This window comes from Melanostigma gelatinosum, assembly GCF_949748355.1.
Source record: "Melanostigma gelatinosum genome assembly, chromosome: 8".
Taxonomy (NCBI): domain Eukaryota; kingdom Metazoa; phylum Chordata; class Actinopteri; order Perciformes; family Zoarcidae; genus Melanostigma; species Melanostigma gelatinosum.
This window is the reverse complement of record NC_136641.1, coordinates 20,181,010-20,199,094: the sequence shown is the minus strand read 5'-3', so window position 1 is coordinate 20,199,094 and position 18,085 is coordinate 20,181,010. Positions and strand designations below refer to the sequence as shown.

Below are 18,085 nucleotides of genomic sequence, written 5' to 3'. Positions count from 1 at the left end.
GTAAGTACAATACAATAAATGTAGCCTACTTGGTGGAAAGTCACTTGATACATTTACTCAAGTACTGTACTTTTGTACAATTTCTAGTTTCTAGTATTTCCATTAAGTGCATTATATTTGTACTTCAACTCCACTACATTTCAAAGGCAAATATACTTTTTTTATTCCACATTTTTTTGGGGAGAAGTTTAGTTACTAGTTTATTTTCAGATTCATATTAATATTTCAAAATAGAATAATTTGCCTGTTACACATGATTCACAGGAGACAATAAATACTTAAAAAATACTCTTACTTTCAACTGCATTATAAGGTTTTATACACCTCTAAATGGAAAGTTAAAATAAAGTGTTGGAAGCCATATCTATGCATTATAAGGCTTTTACTCAGTGGTCTCTCCTTCTCTTTCTCACACTCACACATCACAGAAACAGGGAAAGCAAGGAATGTTCATTGGCCCCTTTTTTTTAAATTAGCCAAGCCTGGAAGCTCTCATGGGACACAAAAGAGTTCAACTGCTGTTGTTGTGCCTGTGGATTCAGAGGTTACCATGGCCACGAGAAAAGTAAAGGCTCAGAATTTGGAAAGTTGAAAGAGGAAAGCTTCATGGTGCCTCTGCCCTTTTTTTTTTTACCCTTCCTTTCATGCATGGGGCTTTTTCTTAACTCCTCTGCTTTCTGTTACTTGTATACATAAGCTTTATATAAAAGGATGTTTTTGCTCAAGTGGCATTAATATTTTCCCCTTTTTCTTCTTCTTCATCAGGAGACGCCACATACCTTGACATATTCCGAGAATTTTCTCACATGGCATCCCACAACCCGGAGAAGCTGAAACGAAGGAGTGTGCATTTCCGACACTCTTTTAGGTAGTCCGCCAAGAAGTGTCTGAAGAGGAGCAAGATTGTGTACTTGAAAAGTGCAACAGCCACTTTCCATATATATATATATATAGATATAGATAGTCACATTTGGGGTTGCAGTTCAACATCACAATTAAACCTACCTGATAGAAAAAGGATCATATTTCAAAATAATAAGTTTTCTGTTTTATTCCACAGAAAAATCCACCTCTAAAATGCATTTAATTGAAGAAACTATTGCAATTGTGTATGCTGTTATTCATTATCATTCTTTTTTTTTTTTTTGCTGCATTATAGCTGCATATAGCTGCATATAGCTGCATTATATCTGCAAGAGTCTTGTGCTGTTTTTAGATCAACCTTTTATTTTGAAATGAGGATTTGCTGGTCTTGTCCTCTCAAATGTTTTTTATTTTTTTTTTAATATAGCATTGCTTTTATACAGTGTTGAATGAAACCTTTTGGATAAAATGCCAAGCACTTGTGTTGTTTATTTTCGTTGTTCGTTTGTTTTTTTGGTGTAAGTCATTTGTTTGCTGCATCGGTTTCATTATCTGATCAACATGTCTGATTCATTGAAGGAGTTTTTTATTATTATATATAAATACACTCTTCTGTGTGTGTGTGTGTGTGTGTGTGTGTGTGTGTGTGTGTGTGTGTGTGTGTGTGTGTGTAAGTAATGCATGCATTTATTCCCATTATATTTCATACCTAAACTTGAATTCAGCTACGCTGTATGGAGTGTCATATCATTGTTACTCATCATCATCAACAACCTTGAAATCAGAGTGTTATTTCTCATGATGAGCAGTTTATTTCAGTTATTTTCTGGGTTTTTTGCAGCGACTATGCTGGTCTAGTCTTCATAATGTTTTGTTTAAATGTACTTTGCAATACCACTATGAAATGCAGTGCTTATGTTACTGTATACATGCTGTAGAGGCAACAAAATGCTAATATATCTGAATGAACAGCGATGCAGTTGAAAGATGGATGAAAAAATAAAACATTGTCTGTGTTTTCACACATGCAGTAAGAGTTGTCTGTTCAGTTTTGCCTCATATCTACATCACATCTCCATGTAGCTTAAACAACAGCGCCCACCAGTGTTAAGAGATCAGATCAGTGAGTTTATAAACCCTGTCTTCCTGCACGAGATGTAAAACACTAGTTGGTCATATATGACCAACTAGTGTTTATACCATCATAACCATCCATCATAAACCACGTAGAAATCACGCTGCGTTCGGTTTTTGTTCGCTCTGTAAAGCCCCGAGATAGAATAGATGCAATAACTGAAACTACAATGGAATGGAAATATCCTATTTGTTAAATTACCACAAAGTACCGACAAATTGCACGTACTTGTAACAAATGTAGCAACTTGATTCCACAACAGCCACCTATACTGATTCAGCGGATTCCCCTTTTCTTAAAATAGATCTAAACGCTGCTCCAGTGTTTAAGTAACGTGAGTGAAACGTGGAGTGAATAATAGACGATCTTTGGCTCTATCGCCGCGGCCGTCGACGTCCGTGTCGTCTCGCCGTTACGTCGTCTCGGCGGCGAGCGGACAGACCGTGGTGAAGATGGAGCCCTGTAGCAAAAGTGCTCATTGTGATGCTGTCTGACATTTCCTGTGGCATGGTGCACATTTTGCTCGCTTGACGCGCGATGTGACTTGCGACTTCGAGTCAGATGTGACTCGGATAGCTCGCGTGTTAGCTCAGCCCTCATCCATCCTGCTGCAGCAGGACACAGAGCACACAGAGCACACAGAGCCCGGTGAGGACATGATGATGGTGATGATGAGGCCTTAGATGTCAGATCGGCGTCGGCGTGTTCACTCATCAAATACAGGTATTGTCACTCGTGAATCGGCAAAAGCGTCGCTACTGCCATGCCAGACTGCAGTTACCTGTGGCGTTCAGGGACACTTGAAGGGACAGGGGCCAAAAGCAAAAACCTTGACCCTAATGTGTGATCAAGGTGGAAGGATACGTATCAATGAACCGACACAGGCGTGTAATGGTGCGTTTTTCGGCTCGAGAGATAAGGGTCATTAGTCTAGAGCTGAGTTAACATTAGTTAATTGATTAATCAATTACTTAATTAGTGAATCTGGCTCCACAATATTCTACTCTTCGAAAGGTTAGAAATAGCTGTTATAGCTATGTTTTTTCTTCCAAAATGGCTATTTTAAACATAATCAGTTTAATTAGGACACCAAATGTATTATTTCAAATAGTTTTTACCTCAAAAGAATAATAATCAAATTGTTATTGTTTAATACAGGATTGCACAATGTAATAGTTGCAGCCCCCTCCATGCTACACACAGAGAAAATGTATGAACAAATATTCAAAACAAGTGAATTAGAATAGAACTGATTGATTTTCTGTCGATTGACAACTCGATTAATCAACTTAATTGTTGCAGGTCTAGATCCATCTCATCTCTTGTTTGCATCATCTTCAGTAAAGGACATACTCTTAAGTCCTCCCATGTCAACGTCTTGTCTGTTTGTTTTTTTAGATGTCATAGTGATGGTTGCGGCTGATCTTTAATCTGCAGACATGGCGTCGCAGGTCCAGGTGTTCTCCTCTCCCTCCGTGTCCTCCAGTGCCTGCTCTCGTTCAAAGAGGCTCAAAGTTGAGAACAGCGCCTGGGACGTGTCCAACCAGCTGGGAGACAATGCTTACTACCAGCAGAGTCCTACCCAGGGAGCTGCACCCTCCGCTTCTGGCTCCAACTTCAACCCAGTGTACAACTCCAACCAGGTGCACCCACCGACAGCCGGCTCCAGGGAGCAGACGGTGGTGCGGGCGGCAGACAGCACGGGCAACGTTCGTGGACCTTCCTCTTCCTCATCTTCCTCCTCCAGCCGTCGTGTCAAGGATGCAGAGTCCTCCTCCCAGCCGTGCGACCCCTACCACAAGCAGTACAGCTTGAAGCGGAAGAGCGAGGAGGTGGACAGCAGCGACAGCGTCCAGATCCTGGAGGAGCTCTCGGCCCCCGTGGTCTCAAACCGCACTGGCGGTGGAGGAGGGGGAACCGCCACAGCTCAGTCCATAGCACACTCCACTTCTACCACAAAGAGCAGCAACTCCCACAGCGAGGGAGACTACCAGCTGGTCCAGCATGAGATTCTGTGCTCAATGTCCAACAGCTACGAGGTGCTCGAGTTCCTGGGACGCGGCACCTTTGGCCAGGTGGCAAAATGCTGGAAGCGGGGAACAAATGAGATAGTGGCCATTAAGATCTTGAAGAACCATCCTTCTTATGCTCGGCAAGGTCAAATTGAAGTGAGTATGTTGTTTTGAGAGGAATAAAAACTCCAAGGTGGACAGACAGAAAGCTGCTCTGAAAATCACAGATAAATAGTCTGATAATTATCAAGTTTCAAATTTTCTCAGGTGTCAGATTCATCCAGTAGTGGTTGTCAGAACATCCACAAGTACACTGCAAACAGGAACTGCTAACACAGCATGACTTTTAATCGTGACAATTTAAAATGTAAACAAATAAAGGCCAAAACAAATAGTGCTCATGGTCCGGCCCGCAGATAACAGTTCACGTCATATGTGGTGGAGATGGGAAATATTTGCGAGCGTGCACGTCATCAAGACAGTTGCATGATTATATAGTTAATCTGTGTATCGACAATTCAACATGTCAATTGAATTTGGGTTTAATTCGATGTTTTTTGCTGGATTTGAGGCGTCCATGTTTAGTTTTCTTTTCAAGAACACCCATATTGGATGTGTGTGTTTCCCAGTTGTACTTCCCATTGGATGTTAATGTGAGGGACATTTACAAAGAGACGTGTAATCAAGATAAATTAGCTTCTGCTGCTTTTTGCTGGCATCGCCCGCAGCATTATGAGAGCTGCAGTTCCAAAACAGATAATTCTACCAGGGAAATTATTATTCTAAATAGAAGTTAGTGGTGTTTTCTTCATTATTTATCTGTTAGTGAACACAATATCTTCATCTTCCTCCCTATAGGTGAGTATCCTAAGCAGGCTGAGCACAGAGAATGCCGACGAGTTCAACTTTGTCCGCTCATACGAGTGTTTCCAGCACAAGAACCACACGTGCCTTGTGTTTGAGATGCTGGAGCAGAACCTTTACGACTTCCTGAAGCACAGCAAGTTCAGTCCTCTGCTGCTCAAGTGCATACGGCCGATCCTGCAACAGGTCGCCACGGCACTGATGAAGCTCAAGAGCCTGGGTTTGATCCACGCCGACCTGAAGCCTGAAAACATCATGTTGGTCGACCCTTTGAGGCAGCCGTACAGAGTGAAAGTCATTGACTTTGGCTCCGCCAGCCACGTGTCCAAAGCGGTTTGCTCCACCTACCTGCAGTCGCGATACTACAGGTGAGTACGTCCGCCTCAACTGTAAAGTAAGAGCTTTGAATATGTAAATGACCTGTTGTGATCCTGTCGTTTGTATGTTGTGATGTGCTTGCAGAGCTCCGGAGATCATTCTGGGCCTTCCTTTCTGTGAGGCGATCGACATGTGGTCGTTGGGATGTGTCATTGCTGAGCTGTTTCTGGGATGGCCCCTTTATCCTGGTGCCTCAGAGTATGATCAGGTCAGCGATAGCACGCCCACAAATACATCTACTGTAAAGCGTCAGTCATACATCATCATTGTGGCTGACACAATCGGCTCTCGTGATGATAACTGTATAAACTGCTACTGAGCACAAGTATAGGTCACATGCTGTCGCAGGTGATCAACTGACTTTTTTCTTTTCTATTGTCTCTGTCAGATCCGTTACATTTCCCAGACCCAGGGCCTTCCTGCAGAGTACCTGCTGAGTGCCGGAACCAAGACCAGCCGCTTTTTCAACAGAGGCCCCGACTCGAGCTACCCGCTCTGGAGACTCAAAGTACGTCACTCCACAGAGATGGACGTTTCTATCATCAAGCATATATACAGTCTGTAGTACGTTGACAAATTAGGGCCAATACAAATCATTATATATGTATGTGTGTGTGTGTATGTGTATATATATATATATATTATTGATTGCTAAATATAATTCGATTAGGTTTTCCATTCTAGGCATATTACACGGTTAACGGCGACATCTGCGGTGCAAAGTGAAGCAATGTAGTTCATTTTTACTGTCAAAAACTCACAAATGTTCTTGTCAAATTTCCGTTCATTTTATTCTCTAAATATGACCCTGCATAGATCGATTGGCGACTGAAACCGGCAGTTTTTTTGCAGATCGGCCAAGATTCAAAGCAAGCATTTAAAAATAAAAATAAAAAAATACAATAGTTTAAATCCTAATTATTTGCTTTGCTGTAATTATTGTTCTGCAGACACCTGCAGAGCACGAGGCAGAGATGGGCATCAAGTCAAAGGAGGCAAGGAAATACATCTTCAACTGTCTCGATGATATGATGCAGGTGAGGACGGAGCCGATTGATTTCAGATAAGCTCCTGCAGTTTACAGTGACATTGTTGGTAAATCTGGTCATTTAAAAGGCTCCAAGGTGGGACAACTGTGTCCATAGGCAAATAATTCATGGGTGTGTCAGTGTGCACTTTTACTGTTGGATACATTTTGATGTGATGATGTCGTTGGGTGTACCAGGATGCAGTTTGACAAAGCCAGACTTCCTGTCGTTCTGCAGGTGAACATGACAAACCTGGAGGGGACGGACATCTTGGCAGAGAAGGCGGACCGGCGGGAGTTCATAGACCTGCTGAAGAAGATGCTGACGCTCGACGCAGACAAACGCATCACGCCCATTAAGACGCTGAACCACCCCTTTGTCACCATGACACACCTGCTGCACTTCCCTCACAGCTCACAGTGAGTTCAGGACTGAGAAAGTCATTTTCAGGATTCCATCTTTGTTCCTTTTTTTAACGATTTTTTTTTAATTCTAAATTTTACAGTGTGAAGTCCTGCTTTCAAAATATGGATATATGCAAACGCAGATGCTCCGCCTTTGAGAATGGCAAAAATATGTTTGCCAGCAACAATACCCCAAGTGCAGCCACCAACCTCACTGTCACCTTCAGTAGCCAACTAAACCAGCACAACCAGGTGAGAATATCTCTGTTCTGCCTCATCGTGGTCTTCATGTTACCATGTTTTCTGCATGTTGTGATACATTATCTTGCAGATGGCCTCAACGGGAGGCCAGTCCCTGTCCCTCAGCAGTAACGTCCCGTTGCTGAACTACCAGCCTGGCCTCTACCAGCAGGCCACCATAAACATCCCTGGCCTAACCCAGCAGGGGGTACCGCTGCAGACCAGACCCGCGCAGCTCTGCGCCCAGACTGAGCCCTTCCAGCAAACACTCATAGTTTGCCCTCCCACCATCCAGGGTAAGAAAGCCCGACGTTAGTGTCATCGTGCTTCAATGAAAATAAATCGTATTGATTAATGATTTGACCAACCAGCCACCAAAGGAAATAAACCTTTTACGGATATGTTGCTTTTTTTTGCAGCCAACTTCATTATCCCTAAATTTCTTTTATTCTATGTTTTCTCATCCTCCATCTTTTCCTTGCAGGTCTTCAGACATCCAATAAGCCCTCTGGTTATCCAGTGAGGATGGACAACTCTGTACCCTTAGTTCCTCAGAACCAGTCGTCCCAGTCTCTGCACATCCAGCCCGGCATGCTGGCTCAGGTAGGAACCACTTCATGACCACTAGGGTTGGCCTTCGCTGGACTTTTATTGAATCTGATTCCAGTATTGACCATGTCAGTGGTGGAATGTACACTTATTACACGAGCACCCGGCGAATCACGTTACAGCAGTCTTGGAAAGGGAGGAGTGAGTGGAGGGGTATTAAATTGGTTGCAATCTACAACCACACCGCCAGATGCCACCAAATCCTACACACTGTCCCTTTAACAGATTATTGCCAAGTTAATTTTGGCTGAGCTTTTGTGCCCCCTGGTGGAAGACTAAAGAAAGACACACCCTCAGACAGCAACGCACACTGCTGTGTTTTTAAAGCTTTAGCATCTTCTGACATTATTTATTTTTGTAAAGAAATGTGAGCAGGACTGCTTAAAATCAGAAGCTTAGTGAAATGTGTTTTTTTCCCTCTTTAAGCTTTGTCTTGTATTGTCTGCTTCTTAAGTCTCTTTTAACACATTTACTACTGAGTCTTGATAAATGCAGATCTCTCTGCACAGGAATAAGTCTGGTGTTAGGGTCTGCTGGATGTCCTGGTGCGGGACAGAGATTGGAATGCTGGTGTTTGTCTACAAACTGCATGTGCTCGTCATGCATTTTATTTCAGTGTGCCTCTCCAAGACACTGCACTTTGTTCTCTTCTTAATGTGTCACTGCTGAGGTTTAAGGTTTTTGAAATGCAATATTTTATGATTTAAGTGTATGTGTTTGCATACAGCAGGGCTGGCCAGCAGGCACACAGCAGATCCTCATCCCTTCCACATGGCAGCAGATGCCAGGCATGGCCATCCACAACCCTGGGCAGGCCGTGGTGCCTGAGTCATCCATGGGCGCCCCGATGCCCGACAGTCAACAAGCTTCTGGCTGGAGGTGAGTTAAGTCGGACGGGACTCTTGTGTCATAGCTTCACAGGTCGGTCTATTATTACGATGAAATGGAGAGTCTAAAATGTAAGTGCAAGTTAAGCGTGTCCTTCCTTTTCACAGGGGTCGTCATGGGAGCCAATACGACGGCCTCAGCCAGCAGGACTCTGGTGTCGGCCGTCACGCTGCCTCCCAAGGCCACAACTCAGGGGCCGCTCACTCCAGATCCCAACAGGGAAAGAGGTCAAAGGCTCGACACGCAGAGAGCAAAGCCAGGTATCCTCTCACAATCTCAGGGGGGGAGGTGGGCCTTCTATAAATTGCGGTGATCCCTGGCGTCTCCTGACCACTTGTTCGAAGACAGTCGGGCTCCAGCGATTTCCATTGAAGCTTTAACCAACCTGAAAAATGTGTTTCCCATGACGACACCAAAAGTAACATTGAATTGATCTGCTCACAAGTGTGTCTGAGCTGCCAAAGCCTGATATATCTACTTCCTCTGTGCCATAGAGCTCTGTTGTTGTTGAAAAACTATCAAAAACACATCAGTGAGCCACACTGTTGCATTGAGTGACATGTTCCTTCATTACTATGAACACAGTGAATACTGTAAAAACTTCTACTTCTGTAAATACTCACTGGAGTTTAATCCACTGCTGAAAATGTCGCAAACAAATAGACTATTTACTTTTGTTTGATTAAAGTTTGTTATAAACCGCACTGCTTGCTGGCTGAGAGCTACACACAGCATTGGGCTGTTGGGATGTATTGAGGGACGGACTAACACATTGTTGGTTTTGGTCTTTGCATGATATTTTTTGACAATAACAAAACATAGAATAACAGAACCTTGGCCTCTGCCGAATGAATGTAACGTAATGTGATCCTTTGATGTGCTCCAGCAGTGTCTCCTTTATTTAATAAGGATATGAGATAGATTCAATATTAAAATGAAGGGCTATTTTAGGCAAGCACAAGCTGTAAAGACAATGAAATATAACCTCTGCTGCTTAAAATGTTCAAATAGATTCAGCATTTGCAATAAGAGCGTGATGGAGCATCTTCTTCCCCTCCAGGCCTGTGTTGTCGGCCACCACTGTGGTCCACAACACTTCCGCTTTTGCTGGCGACCAGTCTCAGCCCATCGTCATCTCGGACACACCGAGCCCCGCTGTCAGCATCATCACCATCCACAGCGACTCAGAAGACGACGACAGGAAGTTCCCTGCCGCCTGGTGAGCTCAATTAGAATTTTCACAGAGATAGCTTTTTCTTTTTTGCTGAAATGTTTATTTGACTGCCTCTCTTCTTCTCTCCTGTAGCTCTGGAACAAGCCAGAGGACCAACGTGATCAGCTGTGTGACCGTGCACGACTCCCATGACTCCGACTCCTCCAACAGCAGCCCCCTGAGCCCCAAGACGACCTCACAGCCCACCAAGTCTTTGGCCATCATCATGCCCTCTGTGAAGAGCCAGCCGGGGGAGAGCACAACCCACAAAGCCCCGGCAGCTCCAGGTCCTCCAGGGGCAGAGATCCTCTCGTCTTCATATACATTCATTTTGTTTTAAATAACTAGATGTGGATCCATTTTAGGTGCACGAATTATCGGCGCAGCTCTTAAGGCCTTTGCACAGTGGGGGTGTGACAAATAAACAACACGAAAGGCAAAGTACTCGTGACAACAACAATACTTTCTAACAATTATATCAAAATGCAAATGAATCACTCGAAGAAAGAAAACAATATGCCACCGGTGTGTGAAGGCTTTAAGATTGACAGGTTGAACTGATCCATTTTCTTCTTAGTGCTCACAATATTCTGTCTGGTTTCGCACTCGCAGATCAAGCTACAAGTGGCTCTGGAAAATCCAAGAAAGGATCGACTCAGCAGTCCAGTCGGGCAGGAGATTCCAACGCTGATCGCCATCAACGGGCCGCATCCAGCAGGTCTCAGCCTCTCAATCTGAGTCAGGTACCGGCATCAAATGTTGCTTATGTCTGCTCAACAAGTTGAAGCCAGAAAGAGTCTGGTTCTGCCTCCAATCTGTTCTCGTTATGTATATACATTACTGCTCAATCTGTCACATCACTGTTGATTCTGTTTACTGTTACTCTCCAGCCTGACTACCGCATTTCATTATTCCTCTGTGCCGGCGTAAGACGTGTTGTGGGGTTGTTGAGATCTAAAAATGCCATCGTCAACGACTGCCCACTCTACGTGTGGGTATGTATGACCCTCTCTGTTGTTTCAGGTACAGCAGTCTGTGTTGTCGTCATCCCACGATCAAACAGGAAGCAGTAGTTCCCTGAGGCGGCAGCCCACATACCCTCCTCCCGTCTCGTCCCACTCGTCCTACCGGCTTCACGAGAACGCCGTCTTCAGCTCAACCCCAAACCTGTACGCCTACCCGGCATCTGCCGCCCTGGCCTCTGTGTCCCAAGCCGTGGACCAGATGCAAGGTGGCTCATCCCGCCATAGCAGGGCGAGCGGAGCTTACTCTTCCCTGGCGCTGCTCCAAAAGAACGGCAGCTTGACTCTGGGAGGGTCTGCTCCGGGACAGTACGGCAACCAGCAGCAGCAGCAGCAGCAGCAGCAGCAGGGCGGGCAGCCTTTCCACCACGCTGCTACTTACCAACGAAAACTCAACCAGTATCCCTACCTGTAAAGACTAAAGCGCTGGATGTCGACCAAATGAAGACCGAGACTAGAGACGAGCACAAGCTCATCACGGGCGGCTGTGATTAGACTTTTAACTTTCCTTTACTGTGCTTATTTTTACAACTTCCAGTGATTATTTTGCATAAAATAATCATAAATGTATTTATATTTCAATCATGGTCGTATTTTTTTAAATATCCATTCCAACTTTGGAGTTTCTTCGTGTCGCATACAGCGACAAACAGAGCAGTCTGTCAGTGTCTACAAAGTGACACATTTATTGTCGTGTTGGTTCTGTGCTCCGGTACAGCACATTTTGAACAGTGTGGGGTTTAAAGTGCGGACTTTCAGCTTTAATTGAAGCGCGTTTTCATCCGCTTCAGATGAAACGCGTCGGAATCTCAGCCTTTTTCAAACATGCTCCCCAAATTGAAGGGACCAACGTAAAGCTGAAAATTCTACAACTTACAGACTGCAACGTTAAGTTGATTTTATTTATTTTTTATTTTATTGTATTTGAAAAATTTGTATTGAGGAGAAACTGGAACTTGACTAACTGTTGTGCTGATCTCTATTATTATTATTGTTATTATTATCATCGTTGTCAGAATTATGAACTAATTGTGTAAAAGTTGCATTTTCATGTGCACAATCGCCTTCCTTAAGTCAATTCATTTTGTCATTTTAAACTTTAACATGTCAGCACATTGTGATAAGTGAGATGTTGTACGTTGTATTCATTTATGAATCTACTATGTGTGTGTGTGTGTGTGCGTGTTATCTGTTTTTTGAAAAAAAGAAAGTAAGTTGTGCTGTGTATAATAATGTGTCCTTCAACTGTTTCTCATGTTCGCTCTGTTTTCGTGCTGCCATTGACCTATTATATTTACATGTTTCGTATGTCCATTGATGCAGTACAGTTCAGCGTAGAGTAGGGTGGTATTTAGAGGGGACCGTCGTGTTTTTTAAAGTTATTCTTACGGTTGCATGTGTGTGACTTGGAGTAGCATTCAGGAGAGGTTTGTAAAAAAAAAAAAAAAAAAACTGCAGCTGCGCTGATTTGAAGTGTCGCTCGCAGATGATGGATTATCAATGTTGTGTCAAATTTGTACGACAAACACACAAATGAAATTTTGGGAAAGTGTAAAACAAGGTGATGTCTACAAATAACTTCTTTATTTCCCCCATCAGCCCACAACCCTAAGATATCCAGTGTTTAATGATATAATACAGAAAGTACTCACATTTTGAGAAGCCAATGTTAAACGTTGCAGATAATATTTGGCAGTTTTGCTTGGAAATTAATCGATTGTATATTTGCCAATTCATTTTTTGTCAATCAATTTGAGATTGCAGCTTCTAACTCAACTGTTGCACGATTAGGTTAATACTCATTGAAGTATCATTTCAAATAAAATCAACAAAAGCACAATCTAATATATGTCCAGAGCACTTTTTTTCACCAATATGATAATAAACTAAATATCTATTTGTACAGACAAACCTGAATTGTGGCGGTCATTTTTCCCAAATCCCTTTTATATTTTGTGATTAATCTGTAATAGAAGTAATCGTTATTTGCATCCCTGAAAATAGAACACTAAAGAAACCCAGGTGCCATTTAATTGATGAGAAATATTTATTACCAGTACATTTGCAATACATTTGTGAGTGAAAATGAAAGGATGAAACAAAAGCGTTCCAAATTTAGCTTACAGGTAAATATAATGAAGAGTGAGCCACCACACAAAGACCACCCCCTTACAGCAATGAAGCAAAAACAAGAGATGCTTAAATGCAGCTGATCCAAATCAATCAAATAAATAAATTGCTCTTTATCCACATCATTAGATTGCGTTTAGTCAAGATCCAAACAATAGGCCTTTACATACAGGAGACATTCTGACCCGACACACATGTGAATCTAATTATGTTGACGCCTGTACTTTTCCTTCAATGAGTCAAAATGTCTCATATCATACAGTGACAATAAATTGTTAATGGAAGTTTGTGTCAAGAAGTATCACTGTCCGTTATTGAGGCAGTGTTTAAAAGTTATGCTTCAATTTTATTGTTTTTACCCTGTTGTAAGTAGGACGGATACTATCTCTAACAGAAACTAGTGGGATTGTACGCCATTAATGACTAAATCACCTTTCAATTTAGACTCATGTTGGTGTGTGCCACCATATAATATCTCTATAAAGGGCTTTTCCTTGTAGCAGCATTATATATATTTTCTCTCTTGCCAGAGGCATCGGTATGGGATAATGAATATTTACACTGTATACAGAACCGCCAGCTAAAAAGCGAGAGATCGCCTCGCCGCACCGTCACTCTCACCAGTAACGACAATATCTAGTCAGGGTTAAAATTCCTCATAGACACACATTTCACACAGAAAGATTTGGAGCCCAACATTTATAAAAATAAAAAAAAATTAAAAAAAAAGTCCAACGGCACACAGAAGGCAGACCATGTTAATAACTCTGATGGCGGGCAGACGGTCCAGGGCTGAAGGAAGGAAGGATGCTTTAATTGGAGTCAGCAGTGAAAGAGGCCGTTGAGACTTTTAAACACAGAATTGCACACTAGAACCTCCTATCATTACCTCCTATCATTAGCCCCCCCCCCCCCTCGTCTAGCTTGTCCCTGAAGCAGATGTAGGAAGTCGCCCCGCTTTGCCGAGAGGGAAAGAATGTCCCTCAGAACTCCTCGTGAACATTTCGGGCGTAATCCATGAGCTTGCTCCCCGTGAAGTATTGGCTGTACTTGAGAATCTCGTCCAGCTCCAAACTATGGTTCTGGTTTTCATCGGCGACGGCGATCATCTGCTTGGCCTCGTTCAGAGCGTTGTGCTCGTTCATCGGGTCCATGTACTCCTGTACGCCACACAAGAAGAAAAGAAAGTCAGTGGTGATCAAATTTAAATGTAATAGCTCATTCAAAAGATGATTATTTGCATTTATGAAAGGGTTGGCTTATAGTTTACAAACAAGACTCACCTCCAGTTCCTCCATGGTTATAATGCCGTCACGGTTGGAATCGATGACGTCTTCAAACTCCTTCCTCCTCTCTAGAACCCAGTCGTTATCGATGTCCTGGGCCTGCTTGTTCTCCACGGTGCCCACAGGTAGAGAGATGAACTCCGACAGCGTCAATTTCTTATCGCCATCCTGGTCTACAAGCAAAGCAACAGCATTTAACCCTGCATCTGTTAAAACACATGTTCTTAATGCGCCCCATCACAGAGCGCTTATTAAAAAAACAGATCCACTGTTCTATTCATTACATAAACAGATGCGATAACTTAGGAGAGAGAGCTTAACAGAGTTACATTTACAGACATTGGCTCCAAACGTCATGAGGTTGAGAAAAAGATTTCCCCAGAAGACAAATATTTCACAATGCAACACACAAGTGCCATCTGAAATATCTTTACATTAAAGCTGCTATAAACAATATTTGTATATTATCAATTGACAAAATAACTGTTTTGGTTTTACAGCCTTTACAGTTCACTCTCATCAGCATCATTTACAGCAGCAGCTATTTTTAGCGAAAAAGCTCTAAAAGCCCACTGAGCATTACCTACTCAGCAACATGCTTCAGACAGACTGAAGTTTGAGACTAGCACGTCTACAGAGTGGAGAATTCAGCAGCTTAAGAGGCAGATTTTTCCCTGAGAAATGAGCTAACTGAGCGAATATGCCTTTTCGATATTGAACTCTCAATGCTAGCGTTGCTATGAGTCTACTGGATGTGTAAATAAGCTGCAGTTTGCTAACGAGTTCTCCATATCAACCTAAAAAAGGCACAACATGTCAAGGGTTGTCTTAAAAAAATAGTTCACAAATGTTCGACAATGATGCTCATGATTCAGGTATTGGGGAAGCAAAATGTACCTAAGTCGCGCACAATCTCCTTGACCATGTATTTGAGCATTCCTCTGCTGTGCTCCGGGTGAAGGAAAGACAGGAACTCCTGCTCATTCAGCAGCTGGTCAGATGGAGGGTTGTCTGCCTGAAACCAGCGGTCCTTCAAGCTTTCCAGAACCTCCTGAGCTGCAACCATGACAAACTTTCAAATTGCAGCACATATTCTGGGATATATTCTTTAAAAAAAAAAGAAAAAAAAAAAAAAGAAAAAAAAAAAAGATTACAACATATTCCATATTGTTCTACACTTACTTTCCTCATCCAGTTTCAGATCCTCGTTATTCTTTATTTTCGCAGCAATTTCCTTCTCATTGAAACCTTTGCTGGCCAAAAATTTGACTCTGTATTCATCCCACGTCACATGACCTGTGGACAAAGCATGAATTGAGGATTTGGGTTTGTTCCTTAGTTTTACGACACACTGTTGCGACATGGCCTCCACAGGCCACAAGCCTGAACGGGTTGCATTATAAGTGAATGTCTGTGTCTCTCTCACCATCACCATCGGGGTCAACAGCACGGAAACTGTTCTTGTTCTCCACCATGGCCTCCTGATAGTGCTCCTCCGTCTTCTCCATTATCCAGCGCTGCATCTCCTTGGCGCTAACACTCTTGTCGTTGTTGAAATCAACTCTGTGAGGATAGAATAAAAATGTAAGAAAAGTTGCTAATTTAGCTTATTTAACATGTACACAGTGATTAAACTGCTGCCATCTGTAATGAGCCATATCACCCGTTTGGCTCGTGTCCAATCGGGCGCTTTTGTTTAAACTGGCCAAGCACTAACACCTTTTTAAAACTGACATGTCTACCATTTAAGGTCAAATAAGGGAAGCAGGAGGAGGGAGGGGGGGGGGGGCTGTGTGAAGTCATGGTGAAGGATAACATCACAATATGGAGCGGCCCTTTTCCTTCGCCGTTATTCTCTGCTGTAACAATGGCAGCTTGCCTTGGAAAGTTAAGCTATGCAGAGACATATTTGCATAACTTCAGTGAATTCTCACTTTCAATGCCGGTATTCTGATGTATTGCCTCGTGTGCGTTATTAGGTGAAAGCTTGTATTTCCTGATCTGGATTTTAAGAAAGAGGATGTGTAGTAATATTGGGGTTTCCACAATACTCTCACTCTCATTCTGTGTGTTTTGCAATACTTCAGCTTCTCAGTGGTAAGTGTAGTTATCACAGAATGTGCGTTAGAATGTGGGTTTCCACCTCTTTTTGCTAGTCTCTAGACACGGATTTATAGCTGGTCAATCCTGAAGAACCTGATCCCTAAATCAGCAGCTAGGCTCAAGCAACCAGTTCAACAATGCTGTAGCTCCTGACTGAGATGTAAATAAAATATGACAAGAATGTCTTACTTGGTGAAGATGTCAATCAGCTTCTTCCTGTTCCTCTTCGGCTCAGAGTCCTCCTCAAACTCCTCGATCTCTTTCCCCAGGAAAACCTCCTGGTGGAAGTCCTTGTTGAGTTGGCCGTCCAGCTCCATCTTCATCCCGTTCAGGTGGTCCGCGGGGAGAAGCTCGTTGTCATCCTTGCCGGCTGCAGACTTATCTTTTGAGGTTGACATGTTGGCCGGCCGTGCGTGCACATCCATGGCGTTGAGCAGGATGTAGAAAAGCAGAGAAGCTGCCAGGAGGTTTGTGCTCCACAGCTTCCTCCAAACAGCCATGATTGCCTATAGAAGGGTAAAAGTAACATCAAGCAAAGTTAGCGAAGACAAAATTATTTTGATCATCAAGCACAACTTGAATTCCGAGTTCATGAGACATTTGCACGACACCTCCGCGAATGCATCACGCCCACTGGATATTCCAGTTCACTACTCAGTATTTGTTTATAGATCCTTGAGTGGAGGACTCATGGAGATCAAACCATCCAACAAATACCTAAAAAAATCAAGGAATACACTAATGTAGGCAGCCAACAGCAACGTAAATAGCATAAATACACACTAGCTATTGAAAGGCAACTAAGAAACATAAATAAATGAGTTTAATAATTAACATACAGACGTGAAAGCGTTATATCAACCTGAGATGATGTGTAACGCAACACAAGTTACGACGATTTAGTAATCAAGCCGTAAACCTTCACGTTAATATCATGTCCACTTAAATAGTATTCACCAGCACGGAATCACAACATAATAAACAATTATAATACAGTTATATAACGTCCCCTTAACGTAAATAACAGTTTGCTCGTGAATTTAGGCTCGTCACGTCATTTAAAATAGTTTTAAACCGTAGAACGCAGTTGACTGTGTTAGCTAAGTGGCTAACACAAGCAAGCTAACGTTAATAAATCATTATTAAAGTTAACGCTACGTAGTATACAAAGAGACGATGCGACCAACCTGTCAAGCACGATGACTTAAAAGCGAGACTGTGCGGTGAGTTCAAAATACTTTGGATACTGAGAGATGACTGTGTGTAAGCAACATTACCAGCTGACTAATGTTAGCTTCACTTCCTAGTCAAACAGACCTGCAGTGGCTTCCAGTCAGTCAGCTGTCAGACTCCACTTCCTGTACACGTGGCCTCCCAAAACACCCCGACTCCAAAATGTGGGACGACTCTGTCTAACGCCACTGAAGGTCTGCAGGTCGGGCTGTAATAGTTATCTGTCTGTAATGTTCCAGTTAATTCACTTAAGCTGTTAGTTGGTCTGGTCACTGACTAGTTGCTAACGTTGCTATCAATTTTATTTTGCTATGCTAACCATATTTACAAGGATAACTTCCGGGCAGCGCTTTCAAAGTAAAATCTGTGCGTTGTCGAAAAGTTTAAGTTTTGGAGAGTAGCTTCTACAGTTTCCAGGTGGTAACAGAAAAAAAATTAAAATTTTAAATAAATATATATATATATAAATATATAAAAATATTGACTTAAAAGTAAATACTGGATAAAATGGTGAAACTGCTAAAAGCAAATGGAGAATTGTTTTAAATGATTCGATAAAAGTAATGGATAATGGTTCAAATAACAGGTAGCACTAATGGATATAAATAAATGGATACATAGTGGAATAGAATCAATTAATAAAAAGGCAAATTCGCTGAAAAGAAATAGATACCTG

At 42.5% G+C, this 18,085-nt stretch overlaps 3 protein-coding genes across 4 annotated transcripts in view; 2 read left to right on the top strand and 1 right to left on the bottom strand.

The window, feature by feature from the left end:
• Positions 1 to 1,849, top strand: part of LOC306781123 (arf-GAP with coiled-coil, ANK repeat and PH domain-containing protein 3-like) — a 55,054-nt gene extending 53,205 nt beyond the window's left edge. Inside the window, exon 25 of the mRNA XM_079273818.1 lies at positions 766 to 1,849. Within this exon, the coding sequence (XP_079129944.1) occupies positions 766 to 872 (107 nt within the window). The 3' untranslated portion in view covers positions 873 to 1,849. The remainder of the gene's footprint in view (positions 1 to 765) is intronic.
• A 1,589-nt stretch (positions 1,850 to 3,438) lies between these two features.
• hipk1a (homeodomain interacting protein kinase 1a) lies at positions 3,439 to 11,170 on the top strand (the record flags this gene model as incomplete). The annotated part of the gene is made up of 15 exons (XM_079273817.1): positions 3,439 to 4,167; positions 4,870 to 5,243; positions 5,338 to 5,461; positions 5,642 to 5,761; positions 6,204 to 6,290; positions 6,519 to 6,700; positions 6,787 to 6,937; positions 7,017 to 7,221; positions 7,410 to 7,528; positions 8,262 to 8,413; positions 8,530 to 8,682; positions 9,483 to 9,641; positions 9,729 to 9,922; positions 10,248 to 10,378; positions 10,659 to 11,170. 15 exons carry the CDS (start codon positions 3,439 to 3,441, stop codon positions 11,070 to 11,072), a joined length of 3,294 nt encoding a protein of 1,097 aa, XP_079129943.1. The 3' UTR covers positions 11,073 to 11,170.
• Positions 11,171 to 12,680: 1,510 nt separating this feature from the next.
• sdf4 (stromal cell derived factor 4) lies at positions 12,681 to 17,644 on the bottom strand. Of its 2 annotated transcripts, none has more exons than XM_079273280.1 (7): positions 17,494 to 17,644; positions 16,366 to 16,682; positions 15,500 to 15,636; positions 15,256 to 15,369; positions 14,971 to 15,129; positions 14,071 to 14,246; positions 12,681 to 13,947 (listed from the first exon to the last, which is right to left on the bottom strand). In XM_079273280.1, exons 2-7 carry the CDS (start codon positions 16,674 to 16,676, stop codon positions 13,771 to 13,773), a joined length of 1,074 nt encoding a protein of 357 aa, XP_079129406.1. In that variant the 5' UTR covers positions 16,677 to 16,682; positions 17,494 to 17,644; the 3' UTR covers positions 12,681 to 13,770. The 2 variants fall into 2 exon arrangements, with proteins under 2 accessions (XP_079129406.1, XP_079129405.1); XM_079273279.1 differs by having other exon boundaries at positions 17,364 to 17,500.
• Between the last annotated feature and the right edge of the window lie 441 nt (positions 17,645 to 18,085).